This window comes from Prenolepis imparis, unplaced genomic scaffold (genome assembly GCF_030444845.1).
Source record: "Prenolepis imparis isolate NDT839.2.m4 unplaced genomic scaffold, iyPreImpa1.0 SCAF_9, whole genome shotgun sequence".
NCBI classification, from domain to species: Eukaryota; Metazoa; Arthropoda; class Insecta; order Hymenoptera; family Formicidae; genus Prenolepis; species Prenolepis imparis.
The window spans coordinates 10,638,676-10,655,229 of record NW_028141167.1 but is presented as its reverse complement, the minus strand read 5'-3'; the positions used below and the strand labels follow the sequence as shown (position 1 = coordinate 10,655,229).

The 16,554-nt window shown below is 38.8% G+C and overlaps 1 protein-coding gene across 2 annotated transcripts in view; it reads left to right on the top strand.

Annotated features, from left to right (window-relative positions):
* The first annotated feature begins 671 nt into the window (after positions 1-671).
* The window catches only part of Blo (bloated), a 108,229-nt gene continuing 92,346 nt past the window's right edge, over positions 672-16,554 (top strand). The window contains exons 1-2 of one of the 2 annotated variants that reach the window (XM_083046533.1): positions 672-850; positions 8,672-8,989. In XM_083046533.1, the coding sequence (XP_082902659.1) occupies positions 8,827-8,989 (163 nt within the window). In that variant the 5' untranslated portion in view covers positions 672-850; positions 8,672-8,826. Of the gene's footprint in view, positions 1,321-8,671; positions 8,990-16,554 lie in introns of both variants that reach the window. The other variant, XM_083046532.1, reaches the window with a different exon arrangement.

The window sequence follows — 16,554 nt, the reverse complement described above, 5'->3', positions numbered from 1 at the left end:
AAATCTAGGGAAAATTCTTAGAAGTTTAGAACACTTTTAAATAAATTAGGAAATTATGTCATTTTCAATTTAAAAATATTATAATTAACACTCCTGTTTGCAATTGAAACAAAAATCTAGGCCAGCAGTTCTTTTTAATATTGAAATTATTTAAGAATGTAAATTTAAACCGACACATCTAATAGTAATACACAATATATGACAAGATACGATATATTTTCATTTAGAAAAATTATTATCTATATAATTTAGATGATTTAATCGGTTAATATATAATTATAAATTCTTAATTATAAATTAGAAAAATTATACTATCTATACATTAGACGATTTAATCGAATAATATAATGATAAATTTTATTAACCTATTAAATCGTCTAATAATTTAAAATAATAATTAATTGATTAAATCGTTGAATATTTATCTAATAAATTAATCGATTAAATTAACCGCTCTAAGAATTCGTCCGAGGACTATCACTATTTATCTATCACCAGTCGCGCTTCCCGGTGTGTGTACTCCTTGAAATCACTCTGTACGTCCGTGCTGTGTCTGTCCGTATCTACTCTCTTGCCTGTCTCTGTCGGTGCTCTCGGGCCCGGTGGGATAGGACGGTCTGCCGCGGTGGAAGGAGTAGTAAGCGGCCTACGCAGTTTCAACCTGGGTCCCAGCTTTTATTAGTTCTTCGGCGCTCGGCGGAGAACGAACGGAAAACGAACGGCGTGTGCGTGGTGCGGCGACGGTCTGTGTCCCTCTGGTTCGGGCCCCTGATTCACCCCGAGTCAACCCCTGTATAGCTCCGAGACACGCAGTCTCTTACGAATCCTCGGAGGCGAGTCGCGCGAGGAGGTACGAATAACAGCGGTGTTTATCGACGACAAGGTGCTCGATAAGAGCGAGTTATCGCGAAGGATCGCGTAATATATTGAGTGACTTCGGATAATATATATATATATGTCAGTGTGAGACAATTTAGAGGATCGAATTGTCGGTGTCAAATCTTGTTACATCTTGGGTGTTAGATAACGACGGGGTAGAGATCACAACGCGATAATTGATTGATGATAATTGGTGATATTAATCCTTCGATCAATCTCATAAATTGACGGGCCGGTGAATAGTGAACAGTTGCCGAACGTGAGAGTGTTTAGTTCGAATTATATCACGAAATCTCTCCAAAAAAGAGAGAGACAATCTTCCTTCTTCTTCTTCTCTCTCTTCTGATTCCGCTCGGGGAAACCGATCGTACCTGAAGGGGTGTAAGCCTTAGAGAGAGTACCGGATATCTAAACGATCGGAATGCTTCTGTGTCATTAAAGGTAAATCTAATCGATAGGGGCGAAATATAATATCGATACATTTTGACAATAATGACAATGATGACGATGACGACTTGCTGCGACAAATCGATCGGCAGGATCGAACTCGGCTCGATTCTTGCCGCGAATGTTGATCGAAAGGGAAACGGCGGTGAAGCCACCTTCGGTAGGTCGGATAGATAGATAGGTAGGGATTTTACTACGTGTGTTCGCGGAGCCGAATAGATTATAGAGAGTCCTCCGCGCGAGAGCGAGAGCTCGCGAGTTATTTCGCGCGCAGATTGGATCTGCCGGCCACTCGGGCTGCTCGGCTCGGCGAACCAGCAGAAGGGTAATATCCCATTAACTGAAAGATCAATTAACTCGCGTTAACGGACACTTTAATCATCGATGTGCAGCTAGAGGCCTCTCTCGCGATGCGCGCGCGAGCGCGAATCTAGGCGTTTAATCTGCCCGGTTCCGAGATCGAGTCGACCGATCATACGCGCGAGCTCCTCGCTCGCTATGAAGAGCGATCGCGATATAATACGAGGGGCTCTCCTCTTTCTCTTTCTTGGAGGGAGACCGGGGGGACGAACAGGATATCGAAGAAAGGAACACGTATTATTCATTGACGCGGTCGCATTAACGACGCGCCGACGCGCGTCCGAGCGTGCGGATTGGAACGGGAATAAACATTTATGGAAATGTTGCCCGGCACTTGTATCTGTGTGTGTGACAGCGCTCGAGTCTGTCCTCGAGGATCACTCGATCAGACCGAGTCTTTCGAATTAATACGCCGAGAGATTTACGATCGCGACAAGTCGAGTTAACGCGCCTCTAAATCGCTGAATCTGTCATGCGTGTCGGATGAGTTTTTTTTTTTTTTTCAATAAGCGCATAACATATGAAAAATATTACATACTACTGCATTTATTTGCTGGTAACAACTTGTTCGACAGTTTATTTTTCAAAGAAATTTGATACAAGAATTCTAATTGCGAAAATAAAATTCCACAATTATAATAACGATTTATAGATTCAATTAATTATATTAATATCGGTACATTTTTCAAAAGTACAAAAAAAAATGATAAACCGTGAAAATATATTTTTCTTTTCTTTTTTAACGTGTATTATAATAATCCTCATTTAAACATGTTTTAATCTTGTTTGTAAAAATTAATATGTGTACTACGCGCGCATGATACATCCTATCAAGCGTCGTTCACCCTAAATAGACTCGATGCGCAAAGGTCGATTGCTCCTTTTCTCCTGTTTTTCTCTCGCCCTCTCGCCTGTCCGCACTCACGAGATGAAGATCGCGCCCATCAGCCCGAGGTGCAAATCCCCTCGCTGAATCTCCGATACGGTTTTATCGCACGTTTCAGGCGTACGGCGGGCGGACGTGCGTCGCGTGTAACCACCGTGATAGAGACGTAAGGGTTTAAAGAAGACGAACACATGCGAAAGACTGTACAACGATAAGCACCGGGAGGAACTTTCGACCTTGACGTGTACAAAGTGTGTCAGTGTTACTCGCGAATGAGCAAAAGAGAATGAGAGAGAGAGAGAGAGAGAGAGAGAGGGGAGGGAAGGGAGAGAGAGACCGCTTTCGATGGGAATCACCGTTGGTTCCGTTCACCATAATGCATCCGCGTATGTGACCCTTTGCGTCCAGATTTCTCCTGCTGTCTGGAATAAGCGATGGCCAGCTGCTCGCATAATCGGGATGACGGAGGAATGCGCGATGCAAATAAAGTGCTCGCAATTCTTTTTTCGCGAGTCACGAGTGCGACTTCTGATTTCCATGTCCATTTCTGGTATCCGCGTCACGCTCGTTACGTCTTCTATTAGTTTTGAGTCATATTTCCGTGTGTCGGCTAGACCAACTTGGTTCTCTCGTTCGGATAATATTTATTACCTTTTTTTAGGGATCGAATACACAAATCAATTATATTGATTTGATTATTACAGGGATCGTTTGGAAAGATTTACGTGTGGCACGAACTTTAAAATTTCGGGGTTATTTAACACGGATAATTATAGCTTTTGAGGAATCACGAAGAAGTCACCAGTCACTACTAGCTCTCTTCCACCGAATCACAATAGGATAGTCATGTTTACGACGTCCGTGATGAAACTTTATACGAGTAATTCTTTCTGTTGTATGGCAGTAATTTATGATAATTTCATCCATCTTTTCAAACAACCGAAACAGCAAATGTGATTATGAATTCGTTAACTCGTAAACATTTTTAATGCCATGATAAAGTGCTACAAATGCTGGAAGCTTGTTTTATGGTAATCGACCATGTCTTGGCATAGAAAACAGAGATATATTTAATATAGACTCATATCTAATTTTATATTTAGGATGTCGATAATCAGGTAGCGGGTTTTTTTACCGAAGAACACCTTACACACGCGCAAGTAAAAGCGTGAAAAAAATATGGAGCAACTAAAAATCCGCGACGAATTTCGTGATCGCGGGATGAACGACCCGAAATATATTACAAAGAACTGGGAGCGCCCGAGATACGATTTACAAACTGTATATATATCGAGTGTGTAAATGCGAGGATTTGTCTCGAGTAGAGTAGGCTTATCTTAGATATGAAGTTCGTAGGCGAATCTACGTAGAGTGGGAAGAGATTTTATAAGTACGCGAAGGATCCTCCCGGCTTTTGCACCAGCGCGATTTCCTCTCCTGCCGCGCGCGATCTAAATTAAAATCTTTCCTCGGTCTATCGTCGATTCCGCCGACTGCTTACGGCGTAACGGGTGACGGCTAGAAACGAAAGGTTTCTCGAGCTTTGCGTGAGCTGCTCGAGAAAAATAAGACGGGAATCGTACACGGAAACGCTGCCGTGTAACGAGCGTCCGGTCGAGACCGACGTATTTTTTTCAGTCACGCTATACGACGTTTGCGTAAATTTATCGGTCCGGCAATATTAACTGTAAAATGCACCGCTCCGTAAAAAGTAACGAAAAAAAAAAAAAAAAAACTCTCGTTACTTATTAATTTGTTTTCGCGGACGAACACGTTCCAAGGTCCAGAAATCCAAAGGAAGAAGAGATCATTTTAATTTATATAAATGCACAACATCTCGTACGAGAGATAATTTTTAATTATATAGTAGAACATTATGTAATAATCAAATGTTATACCAATTGGATTGAGAAAAATTATCAGGAATTAATTATCAATAATTTCGTTGTCGATTAAAGTCTCTAATCCAGATGGATCAAAATTGCGAGAATATAGAGCCAAAAAATCTTTTAAGAAACAATTTAAATGAGAGATTGCATACGCGAAATGATCTTCACTTTTATGTGAGTGAGCATGAAATTATTAAAAGTAAAATCAGACTTTTTATTATGTATAGAGATTGATGATATATATTTTTCTTTAAAACCTATGCCAGACAAAAGTATAGTGTACGAGATGTGATCTAGAAATCTCCTGGATTTCAAGGCTGTTATTAAGCTACTGAAACTACATGGAGAGTTCTTCCAGAGCACCGTGTATAAAACCACTGGCTATGATTCTCGCTCCATTTGGATCCACTCCGTGCTCTATAATCCAACCAGCAGCTTTCTAATAGCGGTTTGATCGCGATTGCAGACGCGAGCCTTCGCACCTCGGAGAGCCGGACGGATGCCCTTCGCGTCCAGGCGCTTCGCTACCTCTGATTTTATTATCGGGCTCCTTCACGCCCGTCAATAAAAGTCAATGAGTCAAGGTGCTAAACGTTTCGCGCGCGCGCGAAAAACGGGAGTGTTTATTACACGTCTCTCGCGTCTGTTCGAATCGCCGAGGCGCGTATAGGACTCCTAGAGAATAGAGCGTTGCTTTTATTGCCGGCGCGCGTTTGTGATTATTTTCGCACTATTATCCCGTAACGAATGTGAAATATTTCAAGGAGAGAGAAAGAGAGAGAGAGAGACGGGCGAACCGTTAGAGGATTCGACGATGCCGGTGACTTTGTATGCTCTTTTATATCCCCGACCTTCTATTCTTGTTTTTCTACATTCGCATAGGGATTCTAATTCTAACGCGCGAGAGAACCAAACGAATTGGACCGTGCTTTTGTCATAATCTCTCTCGCCGCTAATGACTAAGGGATCGTCGAGGACGTCCGCGACGTGAAATCATCGCGAAATTCAGAACGTGAACGTTGTCGCACTCTCTGACAGAGAAGCCTAAATACATTTTTATTATTCTTGCTCGTGCTGTTATGCAACAAGAGGAAGCGACAAATAACATGTATTAAGGAATTCTACTGCGTGTATATGTGTCATCAAGAAACAGATTTCTCATTGCCAATATTTGCTAGCTTTAATATACTATAGATGCAAATGAAATCATCGCATTTATCTTCATTTTATACATTTAAGAAATTAGTAAAGATGCCGTACACTAAAATATTATATAATATAAATATATGCTATGTGTCTCTTTTATATAAATAATACTGCGAGATTTGCAGAATGAGAAATGTAAGATTATATATTTTCGCAGTTTTTATTTTTATATTTATATCTATTATTTATTATATTTATTTATAAGTAAAGATTTACAGAAGAAAATTTTTAAAAGATAAAAATGTTTTGTACTTTTATTTCTATGTTTGAAGAATAGCTGGTGCACAAACAATAAAATTTTCATTGTCAATTTATTCAATTAATTATAAAATTTAAAGAAAAATATAGCATGATATTTTGGTGCAGTCATGATAGTGTAATACTTTGTACAAAAATATAATGTATCTTATCATTTTTCTCGATTATACTTTAAAAGCTGCGCAAAATATGACGCGATAATGTTTTCGCGCGACTCGAAACAACTTTCTTTGCTCTCTCCGTTAGCTATCTTAATTCCCGACTACTCTCGTAAGGAAGAAAAAATATTCGACATAGAATGCGCGCAAGGTGGAATTAAAATCCCAAGAATATAGCAGCGTCGTGTCTCGCTGCACTTAGCAACATTTTTTTTATTCTTTTTTTTACTGTTATCCAGACCCGTGGCGAGTAAGGAAGGACGCATTATGGGATCCCCTCGTACATTAGACGCGGTCCTGTTCGAGAGATCTGCGCTCCAGACGCCTTCTTTCTTTTTTGCACCCTGGATCGAATCGGGCGTTTCTCCGCGCGATTAGGCGACTAGGAGACACGTAGGAGTCGAGAGGGGCCCGTTGTAAACTTCCGTCCCGAAAAAAATATATTAACGTCAGTTTTTATAGCGTTGATTCCCGCCGGGGGAGAACGCGACGGGGACCAGCGACGGGAGATTCTGCGGTCTTGTTCGCCAAATATGGCTACCGAGCCTGTCGCGAGTACCTTAATCCCCCGATCGGTCTCATGCGAATTGTCTCGTTTGGAGCTAGCGTCTCCTCCCTCGTACTAATAAAGTCGTTGAGTGACGACGCAACCCCGTCCACAGGTGTCACTCGAATGCGAGAGCTCGCCAAGACGATGTGTCATTCTGGTCAGCTGATGGCCTTGAGAGATAAACGCGCGTGGGGTCACTTTTATTTGTTTCAAGGGCAGATACCGATCAGGAGACAAAAGCGCGCCGTGAATGTTAATTTCTGTTCTAGCGATTCATCCGAGAAACTTTTTGCGGTCAACAGTTTGTACAGCATGATTATAATAATTGAAGATACATTCTCCAACAGAATATAATTTAATTTTTTTTAATACACAATTTACATGTTCCTTGTAATTTTTATATCTAAGAAAAATAAAACTAGTTTCTTAAATTATTCTATTTCTCGAAGACAGAAAATTATTACAGATAAAATTAAAAGATACAAATTAAAAATTTTAAATGATTTTTGCATAGGGTACGTCGATTTTTGCACGTTTTCGCGCGCATTAAAATCGCCTCGCGCAGTAAAAAGATTGCGAAGGTCGACTTCTTGAAAAAACAGAGTTGTTTTTACACGATAGCGCGAAAAACAACCAATGAAATAAAGCGCTTATGATAATAATGATCAGTCCCCTTACGCTTCCGCCTGTGTCGTCCGAGTGGCTGTCGTCAGCGATATTTTTAGAGCCGTTTTTATATCGAATGACCATGTCCGATCCTTTTGCTTTTATACGCCGTGAAGTCTGGGATTGATTGCTTTATCAATTTACGTAAATTCACGAAAACGAGTAACGTTTCGCGTGCGGTTAATGGAGCGCATATTCAGGATGTCTCTCCTTTTTATTTCTGAAAAAGAAATTCTATTTCGTATGCATATCTGATATGCATAGCTTCACAAGTTTCGTTGCATACGTTTTATCTCTCGGAATCTTATGAAATAACATACAAACAACTGCATCCTAAAATCAAATATTCTTAAGAGAATAGTTTCTAAAAATTAGGAGGTTTAAAAAATTAACAAAATATTTACTGGCAATTATTAATTTGATTTTGAAATTTTTTTTATAAAAATTCATATGAATGTATCAGGCAACATTTTTCCTGATATAACAAATCATCTTTTTTCATATAAAATAATGTTTTATGATGCGACAGAATATACGCACGCAATATGGCAATATCGAGACGGGACATTATAAATTATTCGCGTCGTTTTAAGAATTAATTAAGATCGACGTCATATCTTGCAGCCTCGAGTCGGCGACTGCTTCTATGAAATTTAAATTAAGTGTCGTTGCATTTAGATTGTAATGTCGATAAGAAAATCGCGACATTACGTCCAGAATCTGGCTGATTACAGGGCGTAATTATGATAATGCTTAATACGAATATAGAAGGAAAAAATGAAGGAGAGAGAAGAAGGCCTTATCGCATATAATCGTTCCTATTAGCAATGTTTTCATCGGCAAATTCATTGCCAGTATTGTGCACTGTCACCGTCATCCCTGTCACTGTCATTATATCGTTGCTCGTATCTCGAGTATCCCATCTGCCTGCATGACAACAAAGAGAACCATTATCACTCGTTGCGCTGTTTATCATCGTCTACCTATAATAGTTGGCATACGCTAGTATAGACACGTCGCGGGGAAACATCACGATGCTATCACTTATCTCTTCCTCTCTCTCATAATTCTACGTGCACACGCATAAATAGCGTATACAGAAAGCGCATACGTAGATATTCTCGTACATAAATTGCATTCTCATGACAACTGAGGAACAATTGTACGACTGATGTTCATTTGAAAGTAGAATAAGTCTGAGAGAGCTCTCGTTACTTGATACAGCCCGTCAGTTTCTGCAATTATATTGTTTAAGTTTAACGTGTTCGTTATATGCACAATCGATATTCCGATATTCCGAAACATCCCCTATTATTTTTGTTCTGGCAAAACGGGAGAAAACTTTAAGAGCGCAGCTTTGCTTGGCTTGCAGGTCGGTGATCAGATCTACGGATGTGCTCGTGAAGGGAGATAAGAGCGAAAGAGAGTTTCGGGGGTGGGTTGGTAAAAGTGTAAGCACGAGGGGGGGGAAACGTGCCCCTAGCCGTGGTCGCGTGGCATGATCGGGCGAAAAAGCGAAAAGGCAAGATGCTTACGATACAACGCACGGAGTCGTTGAGAGGGGCAGAAGGCTGCAATCCCCCCGGCACGCATTTGCTACCCCCCGTTGGGTCCGGGGCTTCCGTCTCCGGGTGGAAGCCCGCCGAGAGGAGCGTCTCCTTCAATCGAGACGTCCACGTGAAGAGGATCGGTGAGTCCAGGCAATCACACCATACAAACTATACCGATATATCCTGCATATGTAGCGGAGCGAGAGAGATCGAGAGAAATGGCGCTGCTTGATTTTTCGGACCCGACGAAATAATATTCTCTCTCATGTATTTATATATTATAATTAAACCTTGCAGATCTTTTTAAATCTCAAGTAAATGAAAGGATAAATATAACGATAAACGAATATATTATGAACAATTTCGTGTACAATATATAATTTTTTTTGTTTTATACAATTTTACACGAGGGATGTAAAATCTAAATCTAGAATTTAAATGTATATGTAAAAGATAAATCTATAGTGTTAAATTTACTTGTCGACCTTCTGTGAGAGCCAGCCCTTCAGGTTTCGTCTAACAGTATACGCGCGCGTGAGGACCAAGTACCGTTTGTCGAATTAAAATCTGATAAATACGAAGACGACGTGTTCGCAAGGACGATCTTTTGGTACGATTCACGCATACGCGGTCAGAATTTTATATATTATAAAAGAGGATGCACGCGCGACGTCAGTTCAGAGAGAAAGAAGGTAGGAGAGATTTCGCTTCGCGATTCTACGATGTCTTGTGTTTCAACAAAAAAAAAAATACGGGCCAACCGTAGAGAGCGATCCCAGATTGTGGAAATTATTCGCGACGCGACTCTTGTCTCGCTCTCACAGAGATCTCGTCTCTCGACGACGTCGTTTCCGAGAAGTAGCCCCGACACGGAAAATTATGCGGCGCGGTCGTGCGAAATTCTAGCGAAACAAAGATCATGTTTAATTTCATCAAGATGAGAATGCGCGACGAGAGATTTCGGAGCTATTAACACGTTTAATTAAAACTGTGTTTTAATTTTTTTCGACTTTTTTCTCGACCGGATCTGTTTCATGATATCTTAGATTTTGGATATATCGCATTACATTGATATTTGCATCAACTTATACAATTTTGTATTAGAATTTTTTAACGTACTGCATAAGTCAAAAATCCGTAATTTATCTTATTAAAGGTCTCATAAAGATTACAAGCCTAGACAGTTTTTATGGATTTATACTTGCAAACGCAACATTTACAATAGATAAGTGATGCATTTTTAAATCTATAATAAACACGAGAAGAATTATGTGATAATACATACAAATCGATAGTAGCTACAGGAAATCAAAGAACAATTCTTTATCGAAAATATATGTTTAATAAACGTTATATCTCTCTTATGCCAAAATGACGTTTATATGTAAACGTGAGGAAAGATTCTCGGATTTCTCGAGTAGGAGTTAATCGCGCGACCGACCAAGACCGAGACGTCAAGCAGTGCCATAGCGCTACGAAAATAATTCGCCTAACTTGTGTCTAACTTCTGCAATTCCCTCGATATATCAATGTATAACATACTTTATCAGCAGAGCCTACCGCGGACTAACGGCACGAAATAATCGTTACGCTATGCGATCGACTCGTTTTCTTCAGCGTGTTATCTAATATCGACATTTAATTGTAGCTAATTATATCGATCGCGTAACAATAATCTTAACGATGACTCTCTCTTCTCTCCGAAGAAGATGGCAACGGTCTCAATGACCTTGACACCATCGAGGTCGCCGAGATTGTCGCCATCTTGAGTTCGAGGGGACGATTTCATTGAAGGACGCACGCCTTCTCTGTCTCTCGCAGTTCTCTTAATGCAATATGTGGGATTGTAATGGTATTGGTGTGTGCGCAAGGACTCAACCATTCCTCCTATATTACTAGCTAATTATTAATCGTATTAATGATCCCCCGCCCCTCTTACACTCCGCGAAGTAAGCGTTGATTATCCGTATTAAGTCCAGCTAAGCTCCCAAAATTTTTGCTGAATTCTTAACACATGTTAGACGTTGTGTCTGCTTAATTCGCGATATTATCACTGATCAGTAACAGTGATTATGAGATCGAAGGTTACGCAAAGTATATGTATTAGAGAACGTATTATAATTTGTTGGAGTCACTAATAAAACATTTTAGCAAATATTAATTTTGTTAACTATTACTTAACATTCTTGAAAATTCAATATACATCGCTAATTAAAAATTAAATGGAAAACAAAATTCATTGAAAAATTACATTTCGGTCTATCTATTTTTGCGATACGTTAGACTTAATTAATTAGACTTAAGAAAATTTAAAAAGAGGATATACCAGTAAATATTGTACAACTGATCTATTATAAGCCTCTAGGTTGCCAAGTCCGCGCACGCGGTCATTATATTATGCTAGGTCACGTAGATACACTAAAAGCGGTATACGGAGATCGCACTTCTATCTTGTTTATACGCAGTTTCAGGAAAGCAACTTAATATGCCACACACTACGAGCCGCAGCGAAGTACGGGATAAGCACGGCAGATAAAGCTAAACGCAACGAACCGTCGCAAGTTACGAGCGTTTCCGCTTTCCGTATATATCGCCAACACACGGCGATCGGAATTCATTCGCATTCTCAACATTTCTTACTTGTTTTGACAGCTCGAATTATACCGGCGCAGATAAAATTAATGGCTACCAAATCGAGGCAATTATCTTAGAATTCTGGAGTTTTATTTCAATTTATAGATGGCAATATATTTTATAGTTGGCATCAGCTCAGAGAGCGGGGCTGTATACATAATTAACGCTCTGTATATTAATTTCGAAATATCTTGGTAACACGTGCGTAATATTAGCGAAAAAAAATTTTTTACACGTCGTTTCTTATAATAGATAAAATGTCAAAATTTAATAGTACGCATTATTTATTTATTTAAATCTTTGAAGCTTTAATTGCAAAAAATTTTTGCATTTTAAATATAAGATTTGTAATTCAAAAATTATTATAATATATACTATACTTTAACAAAATGTACATATAATGGATTGTCGCGAAATCACAATAATCAATTATTCCAGTCGAGAGAGCATAATTAAATTCGGATCTTTATCGTTGTGTCTGCTTAATTCGCGATATTATCACTGATCATGACAGTACAGTGACATAACAGTGATTATGAGATCGAAGGTTACTTTGTTCTCAAAAAATATTATTTCTAAATATTTTCAATTAATATATTGATGTTTAATAGAAATTATTTTCTATTATCTATCTTTTTAAAAATTATATTTTAGCGTATATACTTTTATATTATATATATATTTTTATTATATATATATATTTATATTATATATTTTTATATTAATTAATAATATTAATAAAAAATGAAACACGTAAATTTGTTGATGCCATAACAATTTTTTATTAATCAAAAGTGATCTGTCGCTCGGAAAATAATAGGCTAAAATGAAGGGGAGACTTTGCACACTGCGATAAAAAGTCGTAGCCCGAATCGGTGCATTAGAGATCGTACCGCATTTCTTATTACACCGGTGTGAAGTGTATGTTCTCATTATCCTCCCTTTTAACCCTTTTTCTTCATTTTCCCTTCTTTCTCTCTCTTCGTTTCCCTTCTCGCCGTCAATGCGGGCGGTCTCGGAAAGTCAGCCTAGTTGGGTGCAACGTTGCGTTCGCGCATGTGCCTCTCGTCCAAGCTTGTTAAGGGCCCCTTGTGTCGTCCGCATTATCCCGCCTGTTGGCGTTTCCTGGATCGTCGCGTGCTCCGCGATCGCAGAGTCCGGCCTTAACCCGCCCGCTGCATCGGTATACGTGTGTATTTGTGTTTGTGTATAGTTTAACGAGGTGTAATACGCTTCGCGCTGCAATCTTTGTTAGATCACTAATGGACGCCGCACGGAAATCGTCCGGAGATATAATGCGAATTGTGGAAAAAGTAGCTCTATCACTGCACAGGAAGTTACGATCCCTTCTGTTCGGAATAAACGATTATTTCTATAGCGCGATCGTGCATCTCATTTAATTTCGAATCGTTAAATCTGGTATTAAACTCGGTATTATCTTTCCTCGCACGTAGATTGTCGGAGAACAACGACGCGAATTTAATGATGACGCGGTAGATCGTCAGATCGCACGAGACGCAGGCAGCAGATATAAGGAAGTAGATACTCGAAGCAGTGAGTCAAGAGATCACGTATCGGATACCTCGCGTGTAAAGCGCTGTCATTAATACCGTACGATCGCGTTAATCGCCTTTCTTGCCAGAGAAATGCCACCACGATCAATTGCGAATTAACAGTTCTAGGCATGAATACCAACGAATTGCAGCCGATATTAATCTTTATCGATAATTTGTCCCAGCTCTTCACGACATGCCTGTCATAGTTACAAAGTTCTCTTATTATTATGAAATACTCTAATGATATATATTGTAGATACGAAATTTTTTATAATTATTACAAAATTTTTCTCTTTAAATTATATTTAATTTAGATTCAAATTATTTAATATATTGATTTTTTTCTATGTGCTTTTTATAATTTCTGTCATTCCATATTTCTCGTAACATTTCAATTTACATTGCACTCGAATCTTTGTCTTCGTCGGTTGCGTGCCGAGTATCTCCTCAAGGTTGCGAACAACCTGCAGAAACGAGGAAGTGCCGGGATATCGGATGGACCGGTAAAGTTAAGAACGTGGAGGTCGTTCCGACATCGCTTTTGTGAAACGCGTGCTTAGTGGAAGTAGGAGGAGGGTGAGGGAGAGGGCAACGTGTAGCAAGGATGAGAGGTTACAGAGGTGAAACACGTACAGATTATGGGAATACAAATTAGCGCAATCCAGCCGGTGAACGTCTGTCCAGTGCACTTGACGCAATTTATCCGCGACTCGACAAAAGTCCACCGTGAATTTTACAGTGAAATTCCACCGACAAAGAAATTTTCTTCCGACTTTTGTTCGCTGGAACGAGTTAAAAGTCACGAAGATTCAGAACAAGTTGAAGAAACTCAACGAGGATTCAAGCAGGCTCGCTCGTAACGAGATTTTCTCATAGTTCCTCTAGCCAGCAAGATCCGCGATTCGCGGAAGACACGTTGATCGCGACTAGTCGTCAGTGTATTACGACGGAGAAAACATTCCTCTCGCAATTATGACATCATGCGCTAAAATCATTCATCAGTGTCAACGCTACGCGCTTTCCCAGATGCTTTACTCGCTCAGGTGTTTCACGTTCGTCGCCGGTAATCAATCTTCGGAAATTAGCTTTCGCTTGTGCACAAACTTCTTCCCCGATAAAACCCAAAGGATATGAGGATACGCGATAGATAATGTAAAGTGTAGAATTAACAGGAAATAATGCGAGGTAACGAAGATGTTGCGCAACGGTAAAATTTTACGACCATTCTGACGAAGGGTGCCCGCGCTAACGAGGAAACTCGCAAACTGTTGAAAAAATCGAAGCGAAGATATTTCAAGAAGGTGTAACGACGGAGAAATCAAGTCGTTGCATCTTTACAGTTCCGTTGCAGCTCGAGGCCGAAGCCTCGTATCGATTCACGCGACGAACTGACCGATACGAACTGTTGCACGAAGTGTTTACGGCCCTCGAAGCAGTAGGTCAGCGCGATCCGCGCGAACTTTGACCCCCGTGCAAGCGAGATTTGCACTTCCGGCAATTCTTTCACCCGCTTGGTATCCTTATTCGAGAGCTATTTCGCGAAATAGTAACCTGCATTCCGTTCGATTAAATAATACGATAAAATAATAGAGTGACATGATTGGATAATATTGAGTTATTATTTTTTTAAATTAATTTATGTATTTTCCACATGATATCTTTGAATATTGCCAATGGACATAAAATTTAATGTTTCATGTATTTTACCTTATATTATTTTATATTTCTGCGATCTACATTTTTTTTATTAGCAAAATATATATATGGTATTTTTGTGAAATCCGGAATGCGGAATCTAGAAATATAATCGTCATTTACGTGAGCAGGGTGCGTCGAATAATAATTAACTCATGCTCGCGATCGATCAGGCTAAGCTAGCACGTTGATTAGATTCATCATTTCCGGAATTCCGACTAAGCTACATGTGTGCACCGCAATTGAAAGCGCGGCAAGAAGGAAACAGTGAATCACGAGAGAAATCGCTCAATAATTTTATGCCTATTAAAAACTTCGATTAACCTGAAGCAAACTTAATATTAAATTTTATTAGAATGATATAACAATATAACAATAAACAAGCCTTTAACACGCAGTTTTCTCATATTTTACATGCTACTTCCGCCAGTAATATTAAAACAAACGAGATAACGAAAATCTAATGTTAAGCGTTCGAATTTTTAGAGTTTTGATTGTATTATAAAATTTGTAAAAAATATTTTTAAAGTAATTTGCGTGTGGTACACGCTTTTTTATCTTTTATGGTATATTAAATATTATATATATTTAATTCAACTTTTATCAATTTACACAAAAATATAACTATTTTATATTCATTGTACAACGTTCCCAGAATATTGTCGAGAGAATGGCGACAGTGCACACCCCTAAAAGATAACATTTCGTGAGAATGTCAAGCAAAGTCTAAAGAATCGACTGGCCCGTTTCAATACGACGTACATACCGTGGATGAATTTCTTTCAATGGAAAACGTTCACATTGACGGCATGAATAATTCATTTTGATTTAGATAGGAAAAGTGCCAAACACGACTTTCTCGAGTGTAGCTTTTCTTTTCTTGTGGAGAAATTAAAAACAATTAACGTATAAGCTATTTATTAGCGCTTTGATTCGCACTAGAATATGTAGCTATTGAGGAAAAAATGAATTAATTCACTGAAGAACAATGAATTAATTCACTGAATATATTAATTTACAAAAGCAAGAGATTTCGAGAATATAGTAACTCACGTATTGAAAAATTTCAAATTCTAAAAATTCGAGAGAGTCTTAGAATTTAAGAATCTTTATGTCTAATTATTTTAAATATTATTTAGCAATCGAAAAATCTGACATTCTCAAAATCTCAAAATTTAATTATCTAAAATCTTAAAAGAGAGGTTCAATTCTGGAAATCTTTTTAAAAATCTAACAAAATCTCGTTGAGAGTTTAAAGAATTAAAATTTTAAAATTCTCCAACATTTTTGAAATACGAAACTTAAAAAAAAAATTAAAAATTTTAATGAATTTTTGGAAAAATAAGATTTTGACAATTCACAAGAATCTTCAAGGTTTCGAAAAATTTGATATAAAACTTGAATATAAAGAACTTGACAATCTTGATAATCTCGACGATTTGAAACACCAACAAACCAAGTTGCGCTCCGATTTGATGATCAGAATGTCCTGCAGCTCGTGATGGGAACTTGAACGATGGCTAACAACGCGATACCGTCGTAATGATATGTCTCATACAGGATAACGCGCGTACGCGTTCACCAGCCGTGCGCGTTCTCCATCATGAATTCATCGAACGTACATGTAACGTGCCCCTAGTGCAAGATCTTGGCGCTAATGTCGTGATAATTAAATTGACTTTACGATGCCCCTGAATATCAATCGATCAGTCGAGCACATTGATTACATCTCGTTAACGGTCGCTCGTGGTATTGCATTAAATGACATTAGCAACGCTGAATGAGTATTGTGGACGAGAACATATCCCACGGGATAACCA